The sequence below is a fragment of the Malaclemys terrapin genome, chromosome 8, assembly GCF_027887155.1.
Source record: "Malaclemys terrapin pileata isolate rMalTer1 chromosome 8, rMalTer1.hap1, whole genome shotgun sequence".
NCBI lineage: Eukaryota > Metazoa > Chordata > Testudines > Emydidae > Malaclemys > Malaclemys terrapin.
This window is the reverse complement of record NC_071512.1, coordinates 106609490-106635052: the sequence shown is the minus strand read 5'-3', so window position 1 is coordinate 106635052 and position 25563 is coordinate 106609490. Positions and strand designations below refer to the sequence as shown.

General features: G+C 45.8%; 1 protein-coding gene across 1 annotated transcript; it reads right to left on the bottom strand.

Annotated features, from left to right (window-relative positions):
• Positions 1-1705: 1705 nt before the first annotated feature.
• IPP (intracisternal A particle-promoted polypeptide) lies at positions 1706-21898 on the bottom strand. The gene is made up of 9 exons (XM_054037169.1): positions 21819-21898; positions 19310-19653; positions 17633-18058; positions 15542-15703; positions 13842-14009; positions 9658-9795; positions 7829-7951; positions 5121-5341; positions 1706-3974 (listed from the first exon to the last, which is right to left on the bottom strand). Exons 2-9 carry the CDS (start codon positions 19599-19601, stop codon positions 3750-3752), a joined length of 1755 nt encoding a protein of 584 aa, XP_053893144.1. The 5' UTR covers positions 19602-19653; positions 21819-21898; the 3' UTR covers positions 1706-3749.
• Between the last annotated feature and the right edge of the window lie 3665 nt (positions 21899-25563).

Here is a 25563-nt window from a genome sequence, read left to right as displayed (position 1 = left end):
CTCATTTAGGTTGATGGCTTTGTTTACCATAGAGGCAGATGTACTTTTCTTTGTCCTTTCAGGTATTATGGGGCTTAATTTAATTGGAGACAGGAAAACAGCTGAAAACATTCCTTTGTCTAGGATAGACTGGGCTTGTGCACTGCTTGCAAAACACTGGTTAAGAACATATTTCCAGCCCACATCTCTCATTCTTCAGACACCACCCACACATACATCACGCACTAGTATTAATGACTAGTGTGTTACCCGTTTGCAGATACCACCTTACAGAACACCTTTTAGATACAGATTATGATGACAACAGTGTATAGGGGCAATGTGTGTCATGCTTGATGTGAGCTATGGAATGGCGTGCCTCCTGCCAGCTGGCATTGCTCCCTGGCTCACAGTAGACAACCCAAGCAGTCTTTGTGCACAGAAATCGAGTCGTAGTACTCTAATAGGGGCTGAGCAACTACACACTGGATGGGTTAAGTCTGTTTTTTGTTCACCACATTTGTAAACTGTAGATGCTTCACACTGGGTTGAGTATTAAATGTGCTAGAGAAGTATAGTGCAAGCTTCTCTACAGTAATCTTTTCATGCCCCTTCTTCCTGCTATAGCCAACTAAGGCGAAAAATTTTAAGTGGGTGATGGCTGTGTAATATAAACGTAATGGACTTTGGGTTGTGGCCTAAGCTAATGTTCCATCAGTAGAAATCCAGCTCGCAGTAGGTAAAAATGCTTGAAAGTGAAAAGTCTGCAGTAAATGGATATTTAAAGGTAAGCTGCAAAGGTTTTACCAACTGTTAGATCCCAACGAAGAAGGGAGTTTAGGGATGATGTTCACATGTATAATGCGGTAGGATTGCCTTTTAACAGAATTACCTCCCTACAACTTCCAGTTGTAGCCACCAGTTTCCTTGTTCCTTCAGAAAAGGAATGAACCGTATCTACTACAGCTATGAAAGGGGTATAGAAGAAGATGGCTCCCTCTTTCTAAGATTCGTGAGTCATTTACACTGCCAGAGCCATGACAACCTGCAAAGTCTGTAGCTCTTAAAGAATGCAACCATCTCCCCTTATATAGCACTAATTCGTGTAACACTTGCTACATCCCTTAACCGCTAGGATTTTCAGAGGAGGTTCTATTAAACTTTTGCACCTTTAACAGCAGACCCTGGAAAGAGTGATATGTCGTTTGGATGTAGAGAAAGTAAAATTGAATTTTTAAAGAAAAGTGAAGTTTACTGTTTCACTCCCTCTTATTCAACATGGCTGTTTGATAAACGTAAGCAAGAGATCCATGGCAGCACAGTCTGGTAGGAGGTCAGTAGTAGAAGCTGTCCCACCTCTTATGGGCAAGCCTAGGTATGTGGTGGCGGCAGTAGATTGCAAACCCACAACTGTCAACCAGCAGATGAAAGTCATGAGCACTGGTCAAAGGGACTATTCCATGGTACAACAGAAATGCCTCGCTGACTCCAGAGTGAGGGAGATAAGGAACTGGCGGAAGAGACCATAATAAAGTTAGCCTGTAGGGCCCAACTGAAATCTTAATAGTATCCAAATGTGGGAAGCATGGGAATCTTCAGATGCTTGATTGTAATACATTTCCCTCTTCAGTTCTTTTCAAGCAGGAGGCAGCATGCAGGACAGGTCAGCTATCCAATTAGCCCTCATTGCCCAAAGATCCTTTAAATCAAAGGATCTCACCCGTAGTAAGGAAATACAATAAATATTTTATTTCAGAAACACATTTCGTTGTAGGTTAAAAACAACCTGTCAATGTTTACCTGGGTTTTCTCAATGTTAGTCAGAAGTTAAACAAAGTTTCAACAAGAAAATCAAACTCATTTTTGTTACTGGTAACAGCAATGCCACTCGCCATCATTACTAAAAAAAGCACTCAGTGTAAAAACCACACAGTTCCACCATTACTTACCTATACACTCATGATCTGCAGCTAGTTCTGAGAAGTATACAGCAATTTAAAAGCAAACTCACCTGGCTCAAACTAAAGGTATGAGAAATAGGGGCTAGCTTCACAACCATTAGAAGTCCTTCCTGAAGCAAAAGCATATAGGAGTTTAATTAAAGGATCAGAGAAGCCAGCACTTTGTTATATAGCAAATGTCAGCAGGTGCCATTAACATTTTTGTCCTTGAATATGTAAATTCTCAGTTTTTAGAGTAGCTACTACACAAACTGGAAGCTTCCCCCAAAGACAACTTCATACTGTGCAGGTAAGGTCCTTGATCTGGAAAGTGGGTGCCCCTCTGTCTACACAATGAAGGCTTCCCATTGCATTACACTTTCCGTGCTGGTTTGTGTTCCAGAAGATTGTCTGATTGTGCTGTGTTGGACAGCCTCATTTGTGACTTGTATCTGAGTCCCAGGTGACTTATTCAATCCCAGCCAAGACAACGCAGTAATATGGTGCAAACAGAAGCTTCAAGTACCAGGTGTGTTTTTTGTTTAAAACAGGAAGATTAAAAATCTGGAAATGGTGTCACAATTGCTAAAAAAATAAATATTTTCCCAAGAAGCGCTCTCACGCTAAATATAGGACCTTTAAGACAATGGCAAAATGAATAGTAGCATCACTTTGAAATGGAACACAGCCAATTTCTGTTGCAATTTCTGCCTACTTCAACCTGGAAAAGGCAGGGTGCAAGCCAGAGGTGTCATCTTTGGAAGTAGAAAAGAACAGCAGCATCTTGCAGAAGGGTGTTAATCCCACTACCCGACAGTCCCCATATGGGTATACACGTGCACAGGGTAATCCCTTCCAGTGAAGGCAGAAGGAAGAGTGGGCACTATAGTAAGAGGTGATGACATTCCCAACTGAAAAGCTCAGTAAAAATCCTATGACCAGCACACAGGTTAAACATTTATGAGTCACTGGTGTCACTTCTTGGAAAAGTAGGGAAGGGAAAGTCCACCCTTGGGTGGAGAGCAGCACCTGCCACCCACAGGGAAACAGGATACCAGTATTATAACAGCATGAACCACCAAAATTAAGTTGAGCTTTACAGGAAGAGAAGCAGTGGAATAAGACTCTCGGCCACTTACCACCAGATCCTTTATCCAGAAAACCTATTGGGGGACAAAGGACAATTCACCTCCAGTTAATTTCTAGGGTGCTTCTCCAGAAGCTAAAGAGAACTCAAGCGAGATGAGACTGCAACTATAAATCTTTTTTTTTTTTTTTTTTTTTTTTTTACACCAGCCTCACCTGGCACATTCTCTGCCAGCAAAAGACAACTCCTAATGCTAAGGAAACAGCCAAGCTGCTCTTTACTTCAGATAAAACCCTAGCTTCGTAAAGGAATCACCCTCGAGGTTTTAAGTCCTGCTAATGATACTAACTTTGTTTCATCCTGGGAACAAAGAGGAGTTTCGAGTCATCCCAGCACACAGGAAGGTCATCTCTCAGATGAGGTCCAATTTTCCAAAGAGTCCGCAGTTGTTTCACATTCAATTAGTTTAATCTAGTCATGAAAGGCATTTCTGCTCTCAACAGATGGTATTTCATGAAATAGACCGGATTAGCCAGTTGTCATTTTAGGGGCAAATTAATTCCCTTTTGCTCAGAAAGAGCCCTACAAACCTACCTGAGATCTGCTCCTCTACCAACTCCACATAAGAGCCACATAGTAGAAGAGGATCCTGGCCAAAGAAGCACGACACCTCATTGTCTGTAGAAAGCCAGATGCTCCTCCTTCCCCCTGCTAGTCTTCCTCGAGTTCTTTGAAGATCTGTTTCATAACACAGCCACACCTCCTTCACAGCGGCTGGTGATCATGTTTGCTATTTCAGTCCATGTGTCCATATGAGGGTTATAAACTTCAACAGAGTCCGAGGTCACTGGGGCAGCGAAATCATGACTAGAAGCTCGGCCTCCCGAGGCATAAAGAAGTCCGTTCACAGCCACAACACACACACCAGCTCTGGGTACCTTCATCGGTGCAACCTCAACCCATTTCTCCTAATGAGGGGAGACATTTTTTTATATATATATTACACACTTTTCTTTTTTTAAATAATCAGCAAATAGCTTTGCTATAATTAAGCCCCTTAGGCATATGTACCCCTCCCCCACCACTTCAAGAGAATAACTAAGTTTACTGAAATGGCTGAAGTCCCCCAAATGACCACTTAGTTACTGTAAGCAGATTCAAACATGCTAACAACAACAACAACAGTACATGTATGTGGTACCTTCCACCCTGAAAGATCCCAAAGTACTTTGCAAAGATGGGCTTGATCCTGCAAAACCTTATTTATTCTCATAAGCAATCCCACTGATGTAAGGTTTTGTGAGAACAGGCCATCTATGTACACCTCTGGGGTAGAGCACAACAGCTGTTTAGCATTGCACAGGAACAGCACACAATAATTTGAGACAAGGAGTGAAGAAAACGACATCCCCACTGCAAATGAAAGGGACGGTAGAAGCAAAATGTAGAAACCACAAGGACTGTCAACACGACTCTTATGAAAAGTCCCATGGGAATCTACAGAACCACAGTAGCCAGAACTTAAGTCAGAACCTACAGACAGCACCGGGATTTCTAACGCTATTTTGGGATACTGGTTTGGTATTGATTCGGAGGGAAAAGCAACAGCAGCAGCACTTCAGAGCTGGTTTTATGGTAAATTCCATTGTGTCTAATAAACCTGTCTAGTATCTGGAGTAATATATTGAACAACTTCTGCTCTCCCACATTCCCCAGGGTATTTACTAGCTACAATCCTTCTGTTTATTGTTAGTGTGTTGGTTAGCTTCCAATTACCCAGGAGAGCACACACATGCTGGTCAAACACTACAGGATTAAGATTAGATAGATATACTCGAAAGATCAGCAAGTGTACGGACACCACCTCGAAGGCTCCTGAAATGTAGTTTCCAGATTACTGACTGGGAACAAATAGGAAATGGAGCTTGTTTTAAAATGTTTCTCTCATCAACTTGAGTTATGTTCTCACCAGGTACAGAACGGCCCAAGTGACAACACAATCTACCACTATTAAGAGTAAAAAAAAAAATGATCGGGGAATCGGCAGCATGTGTTAGCATCTTTATACAGCCTAATAAATAAAGTCTGCAAGATTCCCAGGCACTCTACTGTACCTCTTCGAAGGAATATCTCTCTACAGTAGGAAGTGCATCTTGTGTCTCATTCCATCCTCCAACAGAATAGATGCAATCATTGAGGGCAGCTACGCCAAGGTACGCCCTTCGGGTGCCCATTGGAGGAAGCGTAGACCAGCGTTTGGATATTGGATCATAGACTTCAACAGAACGTAGCTCTATTCCTTCATTGCTGATGCCCCCGACAATATAAATTAAACCTGGAGAGACAGGGATTTTCCAATGAAATCTATGCTTAGACAGAGCAAGCATCACAGAAAATAAGTTTAATTGTATATCACACAATACTAATTTGATCCTTTCATTAAAATCACTTACGAATGGAAACCAACATCTTCTGTTGGCCCAGAAACAACATATACAAACCACAAGGGGGGGGGGGTATGTCTACACTGCAACAAATAAAGACACAACAAAACACCATGGCAGCGAGTCAGAGCCCAGATCAATGGACTCAGGCTCAGCTACAGGGCTGCAAATAGCAGTATAGACATTTAGACTTGGGTTGGAGCCCAGGCTCTGAGACCCTCCCCCTTCTCCAGGTTTCAGGGCCAGGGCTCCAGCCTGAGCCCAAACACTACGTTGTTGTAAGCCCCAAACTGTGAGCCTGAGGCAGTTAACCTAGGCTCTGAGACTCGCTGCAGTGCTTTGTTGGGGTTTTTTGCAGGGTAGACGGACATAGGCGGAGTTGGGGGGGGAGGGGGAGACAAGGCAGAGCGTTGCCCGCCCCCCGCAAACTGCAAGCTTCAGGGGCAGGCAGCCTGAGTGTGCAATGCAACGAGTTCTGCAGAGGAGACAGGAAAGTGCTGCTCCCAGTTTGCGCCCCTCAGGCAGGGAGTCAGAATTTTGTCTATAAACCGAGTGATTAGCAGGTGATTAAGAAAGGGCTGTTAGAATGTTTCTTAAAGTTAGATGATCTGTTCCAAGCTTAGTGAACTGCAATAAGTAAATAGCCTAAACTATAGAAAGTAATTGTTGATTTTTCTACAATTGTTTCAATTGTTGCAGTCAAGAGGTAGAAACAAAGTGATTTTTTAGACAAAGGAAATGCAGTAGATCTAATCTCCCGGGATGTCAGTAAGGCATTTGATACAGTTCCACATGAGAAATTATTAATTCAATTGGAGAAGATGGGCATTAATAGGAGAACTGAAAGGTGGATAATGAACTGGTTAGAGGGAAGTTAACAGCAAGTCATACTGAAAGGTGAACTCTCAGGGTAGAGGAAGGTTACTAGTGGAATTACTCAGGGATCAGTCTTGAGACCAACCTTATTTAACATTTTTATTACTGACTGTGGCGCAAAAAGAGGGAGTGTGCTAATAAAATCTGCAGATGACACAGAGTTGTGAGGTAGTGCCAATACCAAGGAGGACCGGAATACCATACAAGAAGATCTGGATGACCTTCTAAACTGGAGTAATAGAAACGGGATGATATTTAATAGTGCAAGGTCATGCATTTAGGGACGAACAACAAGAATTTTTGCTATAAGCCGGGGACTTATCAATTGGAAGTGACAGGGGAGGAGAAAGAGCTGGGGGTATGGTTGATCACAGGAGGACTACAGCCATCAATGTGATGTGGCTGTGAAAAGGCTAATGCGGTCTTGGGATTCATCAGGCGAGGTATTTCCAGTAGAGACAGGGATGTGTTAATAATGTTATACAGGGCACTGGTGAGACCTCATCTGGAATACTGTGTGCAATTCTGGTCTCCCATGTTTAAGAAAGATAAATTCAAACTGGAACAGGTGCAGAGAAGGGCTACTAGGATGATCCGAGGAAAGGAAAACCTATCTTATGAGAAGAGACTCAAATTGCGTGGCTTGTTCAGTCTAACCAATAGAAGGCTGAGGGGAGATATGATTACTCTGTATTAATACATCGGAGGGAGAGGAGTTATTTAAGTTAAGCATCAGTGTGGCCCCCAGAACAAATACATGTAAACTGGCCATCAACAAGTTTAGGCTTGAAATTAGGCAAAGGTTTCTAACCATCAGAGGAGTTAAGTTCTGGAGCAGCATCCCCAGGGGAGTAGCGGGGGAAAAAAACCTAGCTGGCTTCAAGACTGAGCTTGATAAGTGTACGGAAGAGACAGTATGACAATGGTGTGTGGACCAATGGCTGGAGATGGGACACTAGATTGCGGGGCTCTGAGCCCTTTAGCCTGAGTCAGCGGAAACGAGCCAGCCACATGTGTTTTATTGCACTGTAGATATACCCTAAGTTGGCTGAGGAAGGCCAGGTGACCACTTGTGAGGCCTGAGTGCAAATATTTATTAAGAACATTCATGCAAGATATGTCTTTGGAGCTCTGTCTTTTGAGATGGTCAATACTGGCTGGACTTCATGTTCACAACCACAGGAAAACTATTTTCAAGGGTAACTGATAAGGCAGGGAAGAATTTTCTAAGCTGGTTTGTTAAATCTTGGGTTTATATTGTTGTTAGATGAGTAAATAAAACAATGTATCAGAAAAGGGGAAATGGCCGAAAGGAGAACCACTGATACACTCACAGAGCTGAAAGCACCACAGAGCTCAAGAAGTTTTACAAAGTTGCAAGGCAGATACAAGTAGGAATCCCTGATTGAAATGTAAAGCTTCAAATTCTTTATACAATACAACTACTCTCTGAACTACTGGTTAATATTCATGTGGGAAAGCCATAACCAAAAACCACTCACCTTGCATTTCACAACACCCAAAATAGTAGCGGGGCACAACCATACTGCCCACTAGCTCCCAGCTATTTAATTCAGGGTCAAATCTTTCAATTGTGTTGCCGATTTCTGCTCCAACCCAGCCTCCTGCAAAAAGGAAACATGCAGGTAAAGTTTGATGACACAGAACTACATGTCTTTTCCAAAGATAATTATGGAAGGAAATACCTTAGTATGATTCAACAAAAGCACGTGTAGAATAGAGAAAACAATTATAAGGCTAGCAAGTCTTACGTTTCAGGGCAGGAGGAGATCATCATCTAGGGAAAACAATTTCCTTCATGTTATTAGTACTGAATAATTATGGGCACTATGGCATATATAAAACATCTGGATTGGCTACTTTTGGAGACAGGATACTGGACTAGATAAGATACTGGGCTGTTTTATTCTAGCAACTAAAACGTTCCCATAAGTTTCACTCCAAATCTCTTTTACTTTCCCAGTGGTATACAATACTAGCATATTAGATTTTTGTTACACTTCAGCGTTTGGTTTTAAAAAACTTTCAAACTCCTAATCTGTGAAGCAGTATTTAGAAGACAGTGATATGGATGATATGCACACAGCTATGAATTACTTTTGACACATGCATGGCAGCCGATGTCAGATTTTCCTTTTGCTTATTGTTTAAACAATTAAAAGTCCAAATAAAGCACAATTAAGGATCTGCTCCCCTCTTACCGTTCCCCGCTCCCCACCCACTTCTTTGTATAACAGTCTATTTTACAGAACTTAAATGACATAGAAGAATCTTGTAAGATTCTTGGGAGAACCTTGTAACTTTGCCCAGTTATTGAAATAAGATTCTTTTGGAGTTCTGCTCAATAAGGTGGGTGGAAGATTACAAGTACTGGATAGTTCCTTTTGTTATATGCAAATGTTAAATAGCACCAGATGAGTTTTGTGTTTTATAGCGAGGATAACCACACAGCCCCTGCTCAGAGAAGCTTACACGCTAGGGCCCTTATCCTGCAATAGACTGCGTACAGGAGGACTGCTGCACCTACACAGAATCCTGATTACTTCAATAGAGCTTCAAGCAGGCACAGTAATACGCTTGTGTGCTATCAACTGTGGGATTGCAGCACAGCTAAGATCTATGCTGAGACTCAGGGAAAGATAACATCAGACAGGTGCTCACAAGGTTGTGAAGCAACTTGTTTTTGCAAGTCACATACATTGGTATTCCTTATTTTAAAATAAGATACATTTTATTAGGTTGACGTGATAGTGAAGGTCTATTTAACTAAAAGCTTTTGAGAAATATGTATTTATGGTCTTACAACAATTTAGTAGTGAGCCTGGTTGTTAAGAGCACATGGACTTCTCAGTTCTTGTCTCAGCTCTGCAACTGAACTTGTTGGACAAGTCACTTAACCACTCTTTATCTTGGTTCTCCCATCCATCCATCACAGAGGGCTGTGAGGCTTAATAAAGCACAGATTCTCAGATAAAGGTGCTATAGAAGTAGAAAGTCTGACTGAGTGTTGTGGAATGCTTTTTTTTCCCCCCTTCAAATCAGACTAACTTGCATACACATATTTTGGTCTGGGTATTATGGAGTCATTCTGAAAATACCCATTATTCCATTGGTTGGCTAAGATGCTTTGCTTGGAAATGATGGCATCTCCCCTATGTGCACTCCTAAAAACACCCATCAGCTGCAAGTGACAAGTAACCGCTGATTTTCAACTCTCAGTATTACAGGATTTTAATGTCAATATTTAAAACCCCCAAACTGATTTGATCAGATGAACGAATGCTTTACCAAAAGGAAACTGTATAGTTACCCAAAGCATAGATAGCACCATAACATGCACACACTCCAAGTCCACACCGAGGATGGTTCATGGAGGCCACAGTTGTCCACTGCTTAATAATAGGATCGTAGCATTCAGTACAGTCAAAGATCATTGAATCCTTTTCTCCTTGGTACAAAAAAGGCAGAAACAAATAGATGAGTTAGAAGGAACAGTGGTTCTCAACCTATTTACCACTGTGGGCTGCATATGCAGCTGTCTGGGTGTTACGTGGGCTGCATCCACACAATATCTGTGCTACCTATGCGGCCCTGAGGATGTCATATGGGCCGCAGCTGTATGCTGATTGGGCCACAAGCAGCCCGCAGGTTGAGAACAAGCGTTAGAATAGTCTGCAATTCAGATATACGAGCACTGTCCAGCTCCTGCCACAAGAACAGCCCCTCGCTTACAACATCTGAATTGAGGCCATTGCTCTCAGCTTGCCAAAGTGCAAAAGCAACAAAAGCCTTGTCTACACCAGAAAACTGAATTATCGCTGACAATGGTTTTCAGCAATGGTTTCCCAAAACAGCTGTGAGTGAAACAACTGCAGCATTGTGCTTCTGCCTGAAATATTTCACTCTATAGTGCTATTACTAACATAGGTAGGAAAATACGGTTTTTGGTTTTTTTTAAGACTATAGCATTTAACATTATAGTATATCTTTTGTTTCCTTTTACTACCTGTACACACTACTTTCATTTTAGACAGACTGAGCTAACTTTCCCATATCCTGGACATCACCAGCTGAGAAAAGGAAAGCTCTTTTTGTAATGGAGTTTATACTATACCGAGGTGTAATTTAAACTGACAATTTTACTAAATTGGTCCCAAGGAATAACAAGGAAATCCACTCGTGGATCACTAACTGGTGACAGGAAACAAACGGTAGGAATAAATGGTCAGTTTTCCCACGGGAGAGCGGTAGATAGCAGGGTCCCCCAAGGATCAGTACTGGGACCTGTGCTGTTCAACATATTCATAAATGATCTGGCAAAGGGGGTGAACAGTGAGGCAGCAAAATTTGCAGATGATACAAAATTACTAAAGATAGTGAAGTCCAAAGCAGACTGCGAAGAGTTACAAAGGGATCTCGCTAAATTGGGTAACAAAATGGCAGATGAAATTCAGTGTTGACCAATGCAAAGTAATGCACATTGGAAAACATAATCCCAGCTATACATATACAATGATGGGATCTAAATTAGCTGTTACCACTCAAGAAAGAGATCTTGGAGTCATCCTGGAGAGTTCCCTGAATAATGTCTGCTCCATGTGAAGCAATAGTCAAAAAAGTTGACTGAATGTCAGGCCTATTAGGAAAGGGATAGATAATAAAATAGAGAATATCATAAAGCCACTATGTAAATCCATGGTACACCTACTGAAATTGGAAATGTACAGAGAAGGGCAACAAAAACTATTAGGAGTATGGAGAAGCCTCTATACAAGGAGAATTTAAGAAGACTGGGACTGTTCATCTTAGAAAAGAGATGACTAAGGGGAGGGATATGATAGAGGTCTATAAAATCATGAGTGGTGTGGAGAATGTGAAGTGTTATTTAATCCTTCACATAACACAAGAACCAGGGGTCACCCAATGAAATTCATAGGCAGCAGGTTTAAAACAAAGGAAATACTTCTTCACAAAACGCATAGTCAACCTGTGGATCTCATTGCCTGGGGATGTTGTGAAGGCCAAAAAATATAACAGGCTTCAAAAAAGAATTAGATAAGTTCAAGGAGGACAGGTCCATCAATAGTTATTAGCTAAGATGGTCAAGGACACAACCCCATCCTCTAGGTGTTCCTAAACCTCCAACTGCCAGAAGCTGGGAGTGGACAACAGAGGATGGATCACTTGAAATTGCCCTGTTCTAGTCATTCTCTCTGAGGCATCTGGCACTGGCCCCTATCAGAGACAGGATACTGGGCTAGGTGGACCATTGGTCTGACCCAGCAGTATGGCCATTCTTATGATCTAGTGCCACCTTTTGGAAGAATGGAAAATATATCAAAACTGTTAAGGACTCTCCTATACTATTAATTTGGAGCACCAACAATAACATCCATATACAGAATAGTAACTTAGTCCCAAAGAGCACAAACACACACTTGAAAGACAAAGTCATTTCTGACCTTGGTCTGCAGGAAATATTATTCCAGTTAGTACACAAGTTAATGCACATTTCACTCAGGTATTCTTGACTACGCCATAGTTTAATCTATTTGTCAGAATATGAGACTCTCCCTATATCAATGTTCCCTTAACACTGATAGTATGGTAACAACAAAAATCCTACAACTTCCCCATTCAGAAGTAAAGTGTAATAGTTATAAAGTAAAAATCTGACATATGTTTAAGGGAGTACCATCACAATGTACGATGCTCCTGAAATATATTCAATGCATTCAGCAACAAATCACAGTAATAGAGGACACTAACTCTAATGAAAGGCAAGCTTTCAGTAAATTTCTACTTGTTCTTTTAAGAAAAAAGAAAACAAGAAAGATTAAAGTGTAGATCCATTATATAGCAGAGAAGGAGAGCTAATAACGGATGACATAAAGAAGGATGAGGTGTTTAATGCCTAGTGTGCTTCAGTCTTCACTTAAAAGCTTAATGGTGACAAGATACTCAGCACAATTAGCAATAAGGGGGACAGAACCCAAGCCAAAGTAGGAAAAGACCAGGTTAAACAATATTTCCCTAAGTGAGGTGTATTCAAGTTGGCAGGGCCTGATGAAATTCATCCTAGGGTATTTACGGAACTAGCTGAAGCAATTGTGGAACCATTAGCAGTTATCTCTGAGAACTCATGGATGATGGGTGAGGCCTCAGAGGACTGGAGAAGGGGAAACAGAGCACCTCTCTTTAAAAAGGTGAACAAAGAGGACCTGGGGAATTACAGACCAGGCAGCCTAACTTCAATACCTGGAAAAGTACTGGAACAAATTATTAAACAATCAGTTTGTAAGCACGTGGGAGATAATAGGGTTATAAGTAGTAGCCAGCATGGATTTGCCAAGAACAAATTATGCCAAACGAATCTAAGTTCCTTCTTTAACAGGTTTACTGGCCTGGTGGATAGAAGGGAAGCAATAGACATGATACTTCTTGCTTTAAGAAAGGCTTTTAACCCAGCCGCCCAAGACACTGTCATAAACAAACTAGGGAAATGAGGTTTAGATGAAAATTACTATAAGGTGGGTGCACAACTAGTTGAAAGACCATACTCAAAGAGTAGTTATCAATATCTAGTGGGGTCCCATACGGTCAGTACTGGGTCCAGCAATATTTTCATTAATGACGTGGATAACGGAGTTGAAAGGATCTTTACAAAATTCGTGGATGACACCAAGCTGGGAGAGGTTGCAAGCCCTATGAAATACAGGATTAGAATTCAAAACAACTTTGACCAATTAGAGAATGAAATTCATTAAAAACAAGGGCAAAGTACTACACTTTGGAAAGGAAAAAGCAAGTGCACAATTACAAAATAGGGAACAAGTGGCTAGGTGGTAGTACTGCTAAAAAGGATCGGGGGGGGGGGGGGGGGCTATAGTAGACCATAAATTTAACATGAGTCAAGGTGATGCAGTTGCAAAAATGGCTAACGTTATACTGGGGTATTTTAACAGGAATGTCCCATGTAAGAGACAGAGGTAATTATCCCTCCCTACTCAGCACTAATGAGGCCTCAGCTGGAGAACTATGTCCAATTCTGGGTACCACACTTTAGGAAAGAAGTTGATAAACTGAAGAGAGACTAGAGGAGAATGACAAAAAAAATAAAAAATAAACGCTTTAGAAAACCCCAATCTATAAAGAAAGGTTAAAAAAAAGGGTATATTTAATCTTGAGAAAAGAAAACTAAGGAGTGACCGGTCAAATATGTTAAGGGCTCATATAAAGACAGGGATCAATTTTTCTCCATGTCCACTAAAGGTAGGACAAGAGGTAACGGGCTTAATCAGCAGCAAGAGAGATTTAGGTTAGCCATTAGGAAAATTTTTCAACTATACATTCTGGACTAGGCATCCAAGGGAGGCTGTGGAATCCCTGTCACTGGAGGTTTTTAAGAGCAGGTTGAATAAACACCCATCAGGAATTGTCTAGTATATTAGGTTATAGGGATCCAAAAAGTAACATATTCCTTTCATCCTTCACCTCCAATAGCATAAACCATTCCTCCCACCAGTGCCACTCCCAGCCCGCTGCGAGCCTGGTGAAGTGAAGACACAGTGGTCCAGTAGTGACTGAAGGTGTCAAAACGCTCCACACAACTGAGGGCTCTGCTGTCACTCCAGCGTCCCCCCTGCAGTCGAGTATATCCACCTAGGCAACAGATAGAAAGTACATGCATAAGTTAGCAGCTCTCCCTTGGCAAGATCCTAGCCAATTCTAATGCAGTGGTTCAAGTGTTACAAAAAGCCAAAATAATAGCAAAAGATATTATAAAGAGTGACTAACATCTTTCTTCAGTGCAGTCATGCCTATGCTAATGCTCATCAAATCAGACTTCTTCCTTCAGCAGGGAACTTCAGAAACTATTCCATCCGATAAATCAATATTGTTTTTAGTGTTTGAAAAAATCACTGGGGAGGCAGTGTGGTCTAGTGCAGAGAACACTGGATTGCGATTCAGGAGACCTGGGGTCTATTCTCAGCCTGCTGACGTGACCTTGGGCAAGTCACTTCCCCTCCCTATGATTCTGTTTCCCCATCTGTAAAATTGGATGATGATGCTGACCTCCTCTGTAAAGCGCTTAGATCAATTGATAATCTTATCAATTTGGGGATTCTGAACATTTGCTAAAACAGCTGGATACAAACACCTTCCAGAGTATTAGATGCTGAAGCACCTTACTATGCATCAATGGAAATTTTCTCCTAGATTTACTAAGTATCTGATGGAGAAAGAAGGATGATTTTGTGGTTAAGGCATAATACCCCTACTGGGATAGCACTGAGACTTAGGAGGAGATAAGGTTTTTATTCTAGGCTCTGCCATAGATTGTTTGACACACCTTGGGCAATTCAATTCATCATCATCATCATCATCATCATCTCAGGCTCAGTTTTCTCATCTGAAAAATTAAGATGATAGTACCGACTTCAGAGGACCACTGGGAGGCTTAATTCAATATATGTTTGCAAAGCACTTTGAGACGCCTGAATGAAAGGTGCTAGAAAAGGGCAAAATAATGCTATCTGACCTATGACCTTAATCTCATGACAGTTTTGCAATTCTTAATACATTAACTCATGGAATGGTCTCCTCCATTATTAGCAAAAAGTGCTTCTGCACAAACTTCGATTCAGAGGGTAAACATAACAAATAAACAGTGGAACTAAAAAAATTGAGTACAACCCCAAATGCAAAAGACATGAGTATTCTTTGATTATATCCATCATTCATAAAAGACCTATTAATTTACAAAGATCATCAGCCTGGTACAAAAATGCTTATTTTAAAGGGAAAAAAGGTGGAAGAAACATAACACCCTTAGAAGAATATAAACAAATAGGGTGCAAGCTTTGTACGTATCTTCCACTTGTGAACAGTACACATAACAGGCTGCATTATTGCGCTGCACCTGAGGCAAGTGATTCCTGAAAGACTACTCCAGACTGTGATACTGCATTCAGGAAAGATGAAATAGGAATGTATTTGTATTTTGCAATGCACTCCAGTTATTTACTAAACACACACATTATTCACAATTTTAGTCCAGCGACAAGTTACTGTATTAGATACACAACACTATTTTGGCGCTACCTTTTGACAAAGAATTTAATAGATTTTACTGCAATATGAAATATCAAGTCACAGTTTTTTTAAAAGGTTAGAAGCAACCAGATTCTAACCTACTGCATAAAGATACTTCCTGGCTTTCCTCCGGGGACGAGCCTTAGATGTTTGCAGAAAATTGCTGACTTTGTTCTCTTTGGGAGATTTACAGACTTCACAATATTCTTTCAACAGGGTTTGCAGGGCCACCCGAAGACTGAAATCTGAAACTCCTTCGAAAAGAAAAATTAAAAAGAAAGAGACATGAAGCAAAAAAATAGTCACGACAACGATAAACACCAGTAATTGACCAACCCACAGGAAAAATATATAAGTCAACTATTATCACCATCATCTCCCTGCTTCTCATAGGACAAACCAAGACAGATTTCTGCAGATTTTGAAAATTTTGGTCCAAAAGTTTCACAAAGGCTTAGTTTTAAAATCAAAATGTGAGTATATATTAAATACTCCTGGGGGCATTCTGCCAAAAAATAAAAATTGTGTGCACGATATTTTAAAATTCTGCAAATTTTATTTGTCAAAATAACACTACATAATCAAACCAGTTTCAATTATTTTGGTAATCTATTTCAAAATACTTGTCAGCAAGTATATCTGCAACAATACAGACACACACAAAAATTCCCCCAGGAGTAGAGAGTTAAAGAAACACCTATGACAACCCAGTTCCTGTTTCTCTGTCCCCTTTCCCCGCCCATCCAGAGCCCAGGTGTGGGCCTGCCCCTGGCCCAGCTACCCACATCCCCTGCACACACACCCCAGAGCCCAGCCGTGTGGTCCCCCACTTGCCCAAACACTCGCCCTCTCCCCCCCAGAGCCCAGGGATCCAGAGGAAGAAACAGCCTGAGGCTCTTTTCCAGACTTACAGTTTCCTGTGTGCTGTCCTCCCCTTCCCTTAGGGCATGCTGGGAATTGCAGCTGCCAGGAACCCTCTAGCTCAGTGGTTCCCAAACTGGGGTTCGTGAAATGTTACAGGGGGTTCTCGGGGAAAAAATCCCTAACGGCGGAGAGAGCTGTCCCTAGGAACCCCAGGCAGCACAGGGCCAGCAGCCCAGGGCCCCTGGACTTCCAAGAGCTAAACAGATCAAAGCAAGCACATCTATCACAATGAGGAGATTTAAACTCCAAGACTCCTTATAAGAAATGGAAAGGGAGGTGGATATTTTTTGCTGTTTTTAACATTAAATAGGCAGCTAGTATTGTTTTTAAATTATGATGAAGAACAAGTTTAAGCTTTGTTGTAACGTGCGTTGTTTGCCTGGACTGCTCAAGACCTGAATGTTTGTGTAGGAGGAACTCTTTGAGTTGGCTTCTTAAATACCTTCATGCTGTTTCCCATCTGATACTCCTTGATGAAACATAGGAGCCTTGTCTTATAACAGGCTTATTCAAAGTGATACAAGCTACGAAAGTGAGATCTTGGAAGAGTGTTGCCGTTTTCATAATGTAATAATACTGTAATGATAAATAATAATTAATAATAGTGTGTAATAAGCTTGTCATACTTTTTATATATATTTCTAAGATCACTGCTTTTATAATTTATACTCAGGTAAAGGAGAAAATCCCTGAAAATATTCATTTTTAGGAGGGGATTCGCGAGACTTAACATTTTAGTGAAAGGAGTTCACAGGTTGTTAGAAAGTTTGGGAACCACTGGCTCTAGCTCCCGCTCCCTCCTCCTAGCAGTGTCTTCTATGTACCAGCTGGGCTCTGCTGAGTCCAGTGGCCCCTAATGGTGGCTAGCAGCACAGCAGTCAATTTATGTGGGGGAAAGGAAATTCTGCACACACAACATTAATTTCTGCAAAATTCTGCATTGCGCAGTGGCACGGAATTCCCCCAGGAATAATTAAACAACTAAACGTCTTTAGTATAATAGTCAGTTGTTACATTTTTAAACTGGAAAAAACAAAACCCAGTGATCCTTTACCAAGGACAAATACTCCATCCAAACATACTCTTAATTTTTCTCTCTCTCTCTCTATTACCTTCTATGTATTTTAAGTTTCAGAGTAACAGCCGTGTTAGTCTGTATCCGCAAAAAGAAGAACAGGAGTACTTGTGGCACCTTAGAGACTAACAAATTTATTAGAGCATAAGCTTTCGTGGACTACAGCCCACTTCTTCGGATGCATATAGAATGTATTTTAAGAGTCTCTGGGATGGTAACAGAGGGAATCGAACTGGATCCAGCACTTCCACCACATGTTTCTTTCTTTTTCCCAGATCCTTCAAAATCCACTGCATTGCAGCTGTGAAAACTTGGTACTCATCCTCTATAGTAAGCTCCTCGCTTCGCAAGATCTTAATAAGCTGCTCCTTTGTTAGCACCAGGAACTCCTCGCCACTCTGAACTTCCAGAAAGTGAGCATGGATGTAATTCTCTGTGAACTCCTGTAGGTCATGGCAGGCAATTTGCTCAGAGAACTGGAAGAGTCCAATGCAATTCAAGGGGTCGATCTGTCCCTTCAGAAATTCACAGCAAAGGTCCACAACTTCAGTCAGCTGGAGCATGTCAGCTGCTACTATCAGCTCCTGAACATTACTCTCACCAACATTCACTACTCCTGTGTGCAGAGGACAACGTGACAAACAGGCCACATTTCCGATGTTATAATAGCCTAAACAGTGCTAAGCCTTAGTCTTTTCCATTTGAGTTAGACATTTTGAACTAAACGTTCATTTGCTTTGCAAAATTACTGTCAGCTCAGTAATGCAGTAAGATGTTTACAAGTATCTGAAAAGGAATTTATCTGGAAGTCTCATACTTACATTAAAATTGGTAAATACAAATATGAGGGATAACCCAGAACTCCTGTGAATCACAGACAAAGTCTTTTTGATTTTCTGCTGGATGGTTATTCCAGTGACTCATCGACCGAAGACCACAGCATAATTAAATAACTATGACCTACTTATGCTATGTTTATAGATGCATATAAAATTTCTTTATCAGCAAAAGACAAAATATTACCTTCTTGCCCCCTTTCTTTTAGGCCTTGATCCTACAAAGGCTCTGCTTTAACTAGATTTCAACAGGAATATACACGTGCTTAAAGTTAAGAAATACTAGGAGGGAGGAAGGATTAGGAAAATTCTTACTTAGGTGATTGCTATGTAAAACTCGTCTACATGAGTGACTTGAGGATTCTGAATTTTTTTTTTTTAAGATAGATAGACAGATAAGCAAGCTACCACGGAATGTCACTCAACCTAGCCCTAATGGTTATCCGATTATTTGAAGACATCAAAGCAAAGGTAGAAAAAGGATGATGGCCTTACAGATCAGCTCAGGAAAGTGGTTCCAACTCTAAGGAGTCTTATGGAAGTGTAAAGTTGTGGGAGAAACAGACAAACTGACAGTCAAGGCCAGCATCATTGGTGGAAAGGGCCAGCATGATAATGAATAGCAGCCAACTACATGTATAGTGATATATACCTGCATATGTATACAGTATATGCATGTTTATATGTATCCAAACACTTATAGAGACAACTCACTTTTGTAGTAAGTACAACACACACTACTGAATTTCTCCTCGCTCTACAGCAGAACAGAATCTTAGAATGCAGAGACAGAGAAGACCTTTTAGATCCTCTACTTCTTCTCCATGCCAGTACACGACTGATTCCTATTGTACTTTTACAAATGTTTAGTCCAGCCTAGTTTTAAATGTGCTAAGGAGTGGTACTTTCAGCACTGCACAGGTCAGCAGCATCATTAAGGATCTGAGCCAGTCAATAATTGTCATAGCACAAGGTGATCTATATAAAGTGAACATTCCACTTTTCATTCAGAATAGAAAACGTCAATATACCTGTGTAAATAAAATCCAGGAGCATCTGAAAGATGCCAGCCTCTACTCCTAGGATCCGCACTACATCCTTTGAAGACTCTTTCATCCCTCCCATGAACAGAGCAGCAAAGTAAGGACTGCTTGCAGCCAAGACCAGGCGATGGACCTTAAATCCTTCTTCACCAACCTGGAGCTGCACATCACAGAAATTGTGCCCACCTCTCATTTTGTTCATCTGGGCAAGGATGAGATGGGCATGCTTGTCTGAGGTGAAAGGGCTGTCGCTGACCCTGGGACAAGCCACACAAGCCATGACGATCACAGAGAAGACCAAAGGCTACTGTCCATTGTCAGTCTCCAAGTGCCTAGGAAAGAGAATTAATAACTTGGGCAGGTTCATCTAGTGGAATCAACACTCCCCATTATTAGAGTAAGTTTATTTTGATGAATTAAGGAATGCAGCAGCCAGAAAGAAAGTGCTTAGCATGGAGCACACAAAACTTTGTCCAACAGAGAGTCACAGGGGCTACAGAGGTGGAAGTCTGGGTGACGGGGAGGAGCGCAGGGATTGGGGTCTGGCCTGTGGGGGTGGGGGCAGTGCTGGGGCGAGGGGCGTGGGGACCTGGGGGCAGCAGCGCATGGGGTTGGGTCTGGGGGGTAACACAGGGACCTGGGGGCAGCTTGGTGGCACGGGGGGGGGCAGCGCAGGGGGGAGCGGCTTGGTGGCACGGGGTGGGGGGGCAGCGCAGGGGGGGCGGCTTGGTGGCACGGGGTGGGGGGGCAGCGCAGGGGGGGCGGCTTGGTGGCACGGGGTGGGGGGGCAGCGCAGGGGGGGCGGCTTGGTGGCACGGGGTGGGGGGGCAGCGCAGGGGGGGGCGGCTTGGTGGCACGGGGTGGGGGGGCAGCGCAGGGGGGGGCGGCTTGGTGGCACGGGGTGGGGGGGCAGCGCAGGGGGGGCGGCTTGGTGGCACGGGGTGGGGGGGCAGCGCAGGGACCTGGGGGCGGCTTGGTGGCACGGGGTGGGCAGCGCAGGGGGGGCGGCTTGGTGGCACGGGGTGGGCAGCGCAGGGGGGGGCGGCTTGGTGGCACGGGGTGGGGGGGCAGCGCAGGGGGGGCGGCTTGGTGGCCCGGGGGGGGCAGCCCAGGGACCTGGGGGCGGCTTGGTGGCACGGGGGGGTCAGCGCAGGGGGGGCGGCTTGGTGGCACGGGGGGGTCAGCGCAGGGGGGGCGGCTTGGTGGTCCGGGGGGGGGCAGCGCAGGGGGGGCGGCTTGGTGGCACGGGGGGGCAGCGCAGGGGGGGCGGCTTGGTGGCACGGGGGGGGGCAGCGCAGGGGGGGGCGGCTTGGTGGCACGGGGGGGGCAGCGCAGGGGGGGCGGCTTGGTGGCACGGGGGGGGCAGCGCAGGGGGGGCGGCTTGGTGGCCCGGGGGGGGCAGCGCAGGGGGGGGCGGCTTGGTGGCCCGGGGGGGGCAGCGCAGGGACCTGGGGGCGGCTTGGTGGCCCGGGGGGGGGCAGCGCAGGGGGGGCGGCTTGGTGGCACGGGGGGGGCAGCGCAGGGGGGGCGGCTTGGTGGCCCGGGGGGGGCAGCGCAGGGGGGGGCGGCTTGGTGGCCCGGGGGGGGCAGCGCAGGGACCTGGGGGCGGCTTGGTGGCCCGGGGGGGGGCAGCGCAGGGGGGGCGGCTTGGTGGCACGGGGGGGGGCAGCGCAGGGGGGGCGGCTTGGTGGCCCGGGGGGGGCAGCGCAGGGGGGGGCGGCTTGGTGGCCCGGGGGGGGCAGCGCAGGGACCTGGGGGCGGCTTGGTGGCCCGGGGGGGGGCAGCGCAGGGGGGGCGGCTTGGTGGCACGGGGGGGGGCAGCGCAGGGGGGGCGGCTTGGTGGCCCGGGGGGGGCAGCGCAGGGGGGGCGGCTTGGTGGCACGGGGGGGGGCAGCGCAGGGGGGGCGGCTTGGTGGCCCGGGGGGGGCAGCGCAGGGGGGGGCGGCTTGGTGGCCCGGGGGGGGCAGCGCAGGGACCTGGGGGCGGCTTGGTGGCCCGGGGGGGGGCAGCGCAGGGGGGGCGGCTTGGTGGCACGGGGGGGGGGCAGCGCAGGGGGGGCGGCTTGGTGGCCCGGGGGGGGCAGCGCAGGGGGGGCGGCTTGGTGGCCCGGGGGGGGCAGCGCAGGGGGGGGCGGCTTGGTGGCCCGGGGGGGGCAGCGCAGGGACCTGGGGGCGGCTTGGTGGCCCGGGGGGGGGCAGCGCAGGGGGGGCGGCTTGGTGGCACGGGGGGGGGCAGCGCAGGGGGGGCGGCTTGGTGGCCCGGGGGGGGCAGCGCAGGGGGGGCGGCTTGGTGGCACGGGGGGGGGCAGCGCAGGGGGGGCGGCTTGGTGGCCCGGGGGGGGCAGCGCAGGGGGGGCGGCTTGGTGGCACGGGGGGGGCAGCGCAGGGGGGGCGGCTTGGTGGCACGGGGGGGGCAGCGCAGGGGAGAAGGGGCAGCGGGGGCAGCGCGGGAGGGAGGGGGGTCGCTAGGCCGGGCGGAGGCGCCGAACCTCCCTCACCTTCTTCCCGCTCAGCGGAGCGCCGGGACAGCTCCTTCCGGCCTCCCAGCAGCCTCTGCGCGCTGCGAAGCGGAGGGCGGGGAGCAATGATCACGTGAGTCGAGGAGGCGGCCCAGAGGCCTGGGTAGAACCGCGCATGCGCAACTCAGCTAGGCGTGGGTGAGGCGCAGGCGCGCTTCTTGCCCTTAGCGGTGGGACGTTATAATCCTCTGCCCCCTCCCCCGCCATTTGCCGCTACTGAGCATGCTCAGTAACTATGGCTGAAGCCGCTGCCCTCCTTCGGGGTGCAATGGGCCCCTGCGGCGGATAGCAGGGCGGGGCCAAACTCGCTGCAGCCGGAGGGCGGGGCCGAGGGGTAACTCCGGGGGGGTTAGAACCGAGTTGCGGCACAGAGGGGAGAGTTCCCCTTTGAGCCCCCCCGCTGCATGGCACCCCCTGAGCCCCCTGCAGCACGTCATCCCCCTGGGCCCCCCCGCAGCATGGCACCCCCCTGAGCCCCCCTGCAGCACGTCATCCCCCTGGGCCCCCCCGCAGCATGGCACCCCCCTGAGCCCCCCTGCAGCACGTCATCCCCCTGGGCCCCCCCGCAGCATGGCACCCCCCTGAGCCCCCCTGCAGCACGTACCCCCCGGACCCCCCCGCAGCATGGCACCCCTCTGAGCCCCCCTGCAGCATGGCACCCCCCCTGAGCCCCCCTGCAGCACGTCATCCCCCCGCAGCATGGCACCCCCCTGAGCCCCCTGCAGCACAGGGCCCCCCTCTGAGCCCCCCCCTGCACAGTGTCCTCCTCTAACTCCCAGCCTGACATCCCCCAAGGAGCCCCTCCCCGTCGATGCAGTGCCCCCCCCCACTGAGCCACGCCCTGCAACATGGCACCCCCCCAGCCAGCACCCATCCCACTCCCCACAGCACAGTGCCCCCTGGCACTGCCTTGGGGCCAGCACTGACTCAGGTGGGGAGAGTGATCCCAGTGAACCCTCTGTTCTGCTCCCTGTGGTACAGCACCCCCTGTGCTGCACTGGGGCCAGCACTGACTGCAAGGGGAGAGCGCCTCTCCCACGCCATCAAGCTCTGACACACGTGCTGGTCCTTGCAGCACAGGGCCCCATAGTACCATATTGGGGCCTGGAGGCCACCACTGATTCAAAAGGGAAAGCATCCCCTACTGACTCCGACATACACCCAGAAGCTGCTCCCTGCAGAACAACACCCCCCTAGCACCACCCTGGCTGCAAATGTCCCTCTTGAGTTTCCCCTTGACAGTCACACAGTGCCCCCACAACCACACAATGCTGGAAGGAACTCTGGGTTCTGTCCTGATTCTCAGGGCAGGAGCGCCACCGATAGTAATCTAATCGGAGCAAGTATAAATCAATGGAGAAAAAGAAGATTCCCACCTCACTTTGTTTACTTTAAGACTTGCAAATAACTACCCACATACACATGCATCCGACGAAGTGGGCATTCACCCACGAAAGCTTATGCTCCAATACATCTGTTAGTCTTAAAGGTGCCACAGGACTCTCTGATGCTTTTTACCCACATACAGTAACAGCAAACATTTCCCCACACATGGTTATCGCAATTATTTTTTTAATTAAAATGTCGCCCCTTTAAAATTACCCTGAAAATTAATCTGAACCTTACATTGTGTATTATTTTTCCTCCTTTCACTTTGACTTAATTCAGATTTCATTCCTGACAGGGCTCAAAATACTCTCAGATTTAGATTTGCTGAGATATTTTATACCTAAAAAAAAATCATTGGAAGGAAGTTAAGTCTGTTCAGATATCAATAGGCATATACTATTTCTGCTAGTAAATGCATGCGTATAAATGCATGTGCACACTGCTATAAATCAATATACATTTTAAACCATGGTGATGATAATCCTTTGAGATTTATTAGCTCACTGATGCTTTGACATTTATTAATCAGAAGTGGCCTGTGAGCAAAGGGTTTAGAAATCGCGGAAGTAGGATGGATTAGTCACAGTCTGATGTCAGCTGTTAGATACTTGACCTGGGCTGGGGTTTTCACACCATCATGCCAAATGTACAACTCCGAGATAGGGTCGCTGAGGCTACTGATTTTGCCACAGAAAGCTTGTCATTTTGGCAGTAACGTGACAGAACGCTTGTGTCTCCAGAGGAGGGCACTGCATCCACATGTTACATCTTTACAATGAGATGGAGAGCCATACAACATGCAGCCAGTCATCTCAGATCTTCCTATGTGGCAGCTGAAACAAGCGGCACAATTACAAGAATAGGCCTGAAATCACATTTTGCTTGTTAACTGTGAAATTTGATTTTGTCTGGAGGAGGAGATCTTTCTGCCTTCTGATCAACCAAACACCAGGCATTACAAGTCACAGCACTAAAGGAATAAAAAGCTGCTTGTGTTTTATTTCCTTTAGTAAGTTTATAAAGTAACATTTCCTTGATTAACCAGTTGAGTGCTAATTAACATACCAGGCGAGCAACATAAAAAGGCACCTCAATTATTTATGATCACTCATGTATCAAGACACTATTGTGCCAGGTGCTCTGCAAACACAGAATGAAAAGATAGTCTCTGTCCCGAGATCTGAGAATCCAGCGCTGCTCCATGTACCAGGCTGCCTATGCCCCCACTGAACTGCTGCTCTCCTACTGCCAGTAGCACTCCAATAATGGAGTAAAATTTGCCACACAAGTTATATATTTTTCTCTCTCAATAGACTTGTGTGTCAGCGTCAAAGCTGCAAGAAGCTTTCCATTTACCTTTCATTTACTCTAGTAGTACCCATAAACTCCCATGTCTGGCCATACCTTCCTTCCTGGTTTAAGGCCTCTCTTCAGAGCCTTTTGAATTGCCTACAAAGTTTGCTACTGAAACACTCCTTTCCCCTGCCGGCAAACCCTGCAGGGAGTGATTTTGTGGCCTCCTCAGTATGATGTTTTTAAACAGTGCAACAATTTTGAATAAATACTGCCCCATTTTGTTTCTGTCATTGTATTTATCACATGTGACAGGAAAATCTTCAGCAAACTACATTAATTTATAAAAAGAACAGGAGTACTTGTGGCACCTTAGAGACTAACACATTTATTAGAGCATAAGCTTTCGTGGACTACAGCCCACTTCATCGGATGCATATAGAGCGGAAAGCTTATGCTCTAATAAATGTGTTAGTCTCTAAGGTGCCACAAGTACTCCTGTTCTTTTTGCGGATACAGACTAACACGGCTGCTACTCTGAAACCTGTACATTAATTATAGTATATAAAGGTAGATATATTTTATAATAGTTAAAAGACAAATATTTGTTTTGAAAAAGCATCTTTGTTTGTGTGCCCAGCAAGCAGACTCCTTCACACAGTCAGCCCCCGCAGTGCTACACCCGGTGGGGGGGAGGGAACAGCTTGCTGAAAAAAATGCTTCCATTGCTTTGCCTCAGTGGCACTTGTCATCCACTACATTTTCCTTCTGAGTCAACGCTGAGCCAACACCTCAGATGCTGAGGGGCAATGTGGTGCAGGAGGTGCAATCTGTCAGAAGAGACGTAAAATAGAGGCCTTGACTATTTGTTGTTATTAAAAATCACGTGGCCCTTTCTGTGAGAGGAGGCGTGTTCATCATATGGCTAAATTCCAGTACAGGTGAGTACATTCTGCCAACCCAAGTTCCCCTTGCAGTTCCAAATGGATATGATACTAGGGTTACCATATTTCAGCGAGCAAAAAAGAGGACGGGAGAAGCC

Bases quoted from the DNA above. Each gene is read 5' to 3' on its own strand.
- IPP (XM_054037169.1), bottom strand. From the start codon at position 19,601: ATGGCTTGTGTGGCTTGTCCCAGGGTCAGCGACAGCCCTTTCACCTCA. The intron at 18,059-19,309 runs GTATATTGACGT...CTCTGCACACAG, and splicing joins CCTGGATTTTATTTACACAG to GAGTAGTGAATGTTGGTGAG. The intron at 7,952-9,657 runs GTAACTATACAG...TCCTTTTTGCAG, and splicing joins TGGTGCTATCTATGCTTTGG to GAGGCTGGGTTGGAGCAGAA.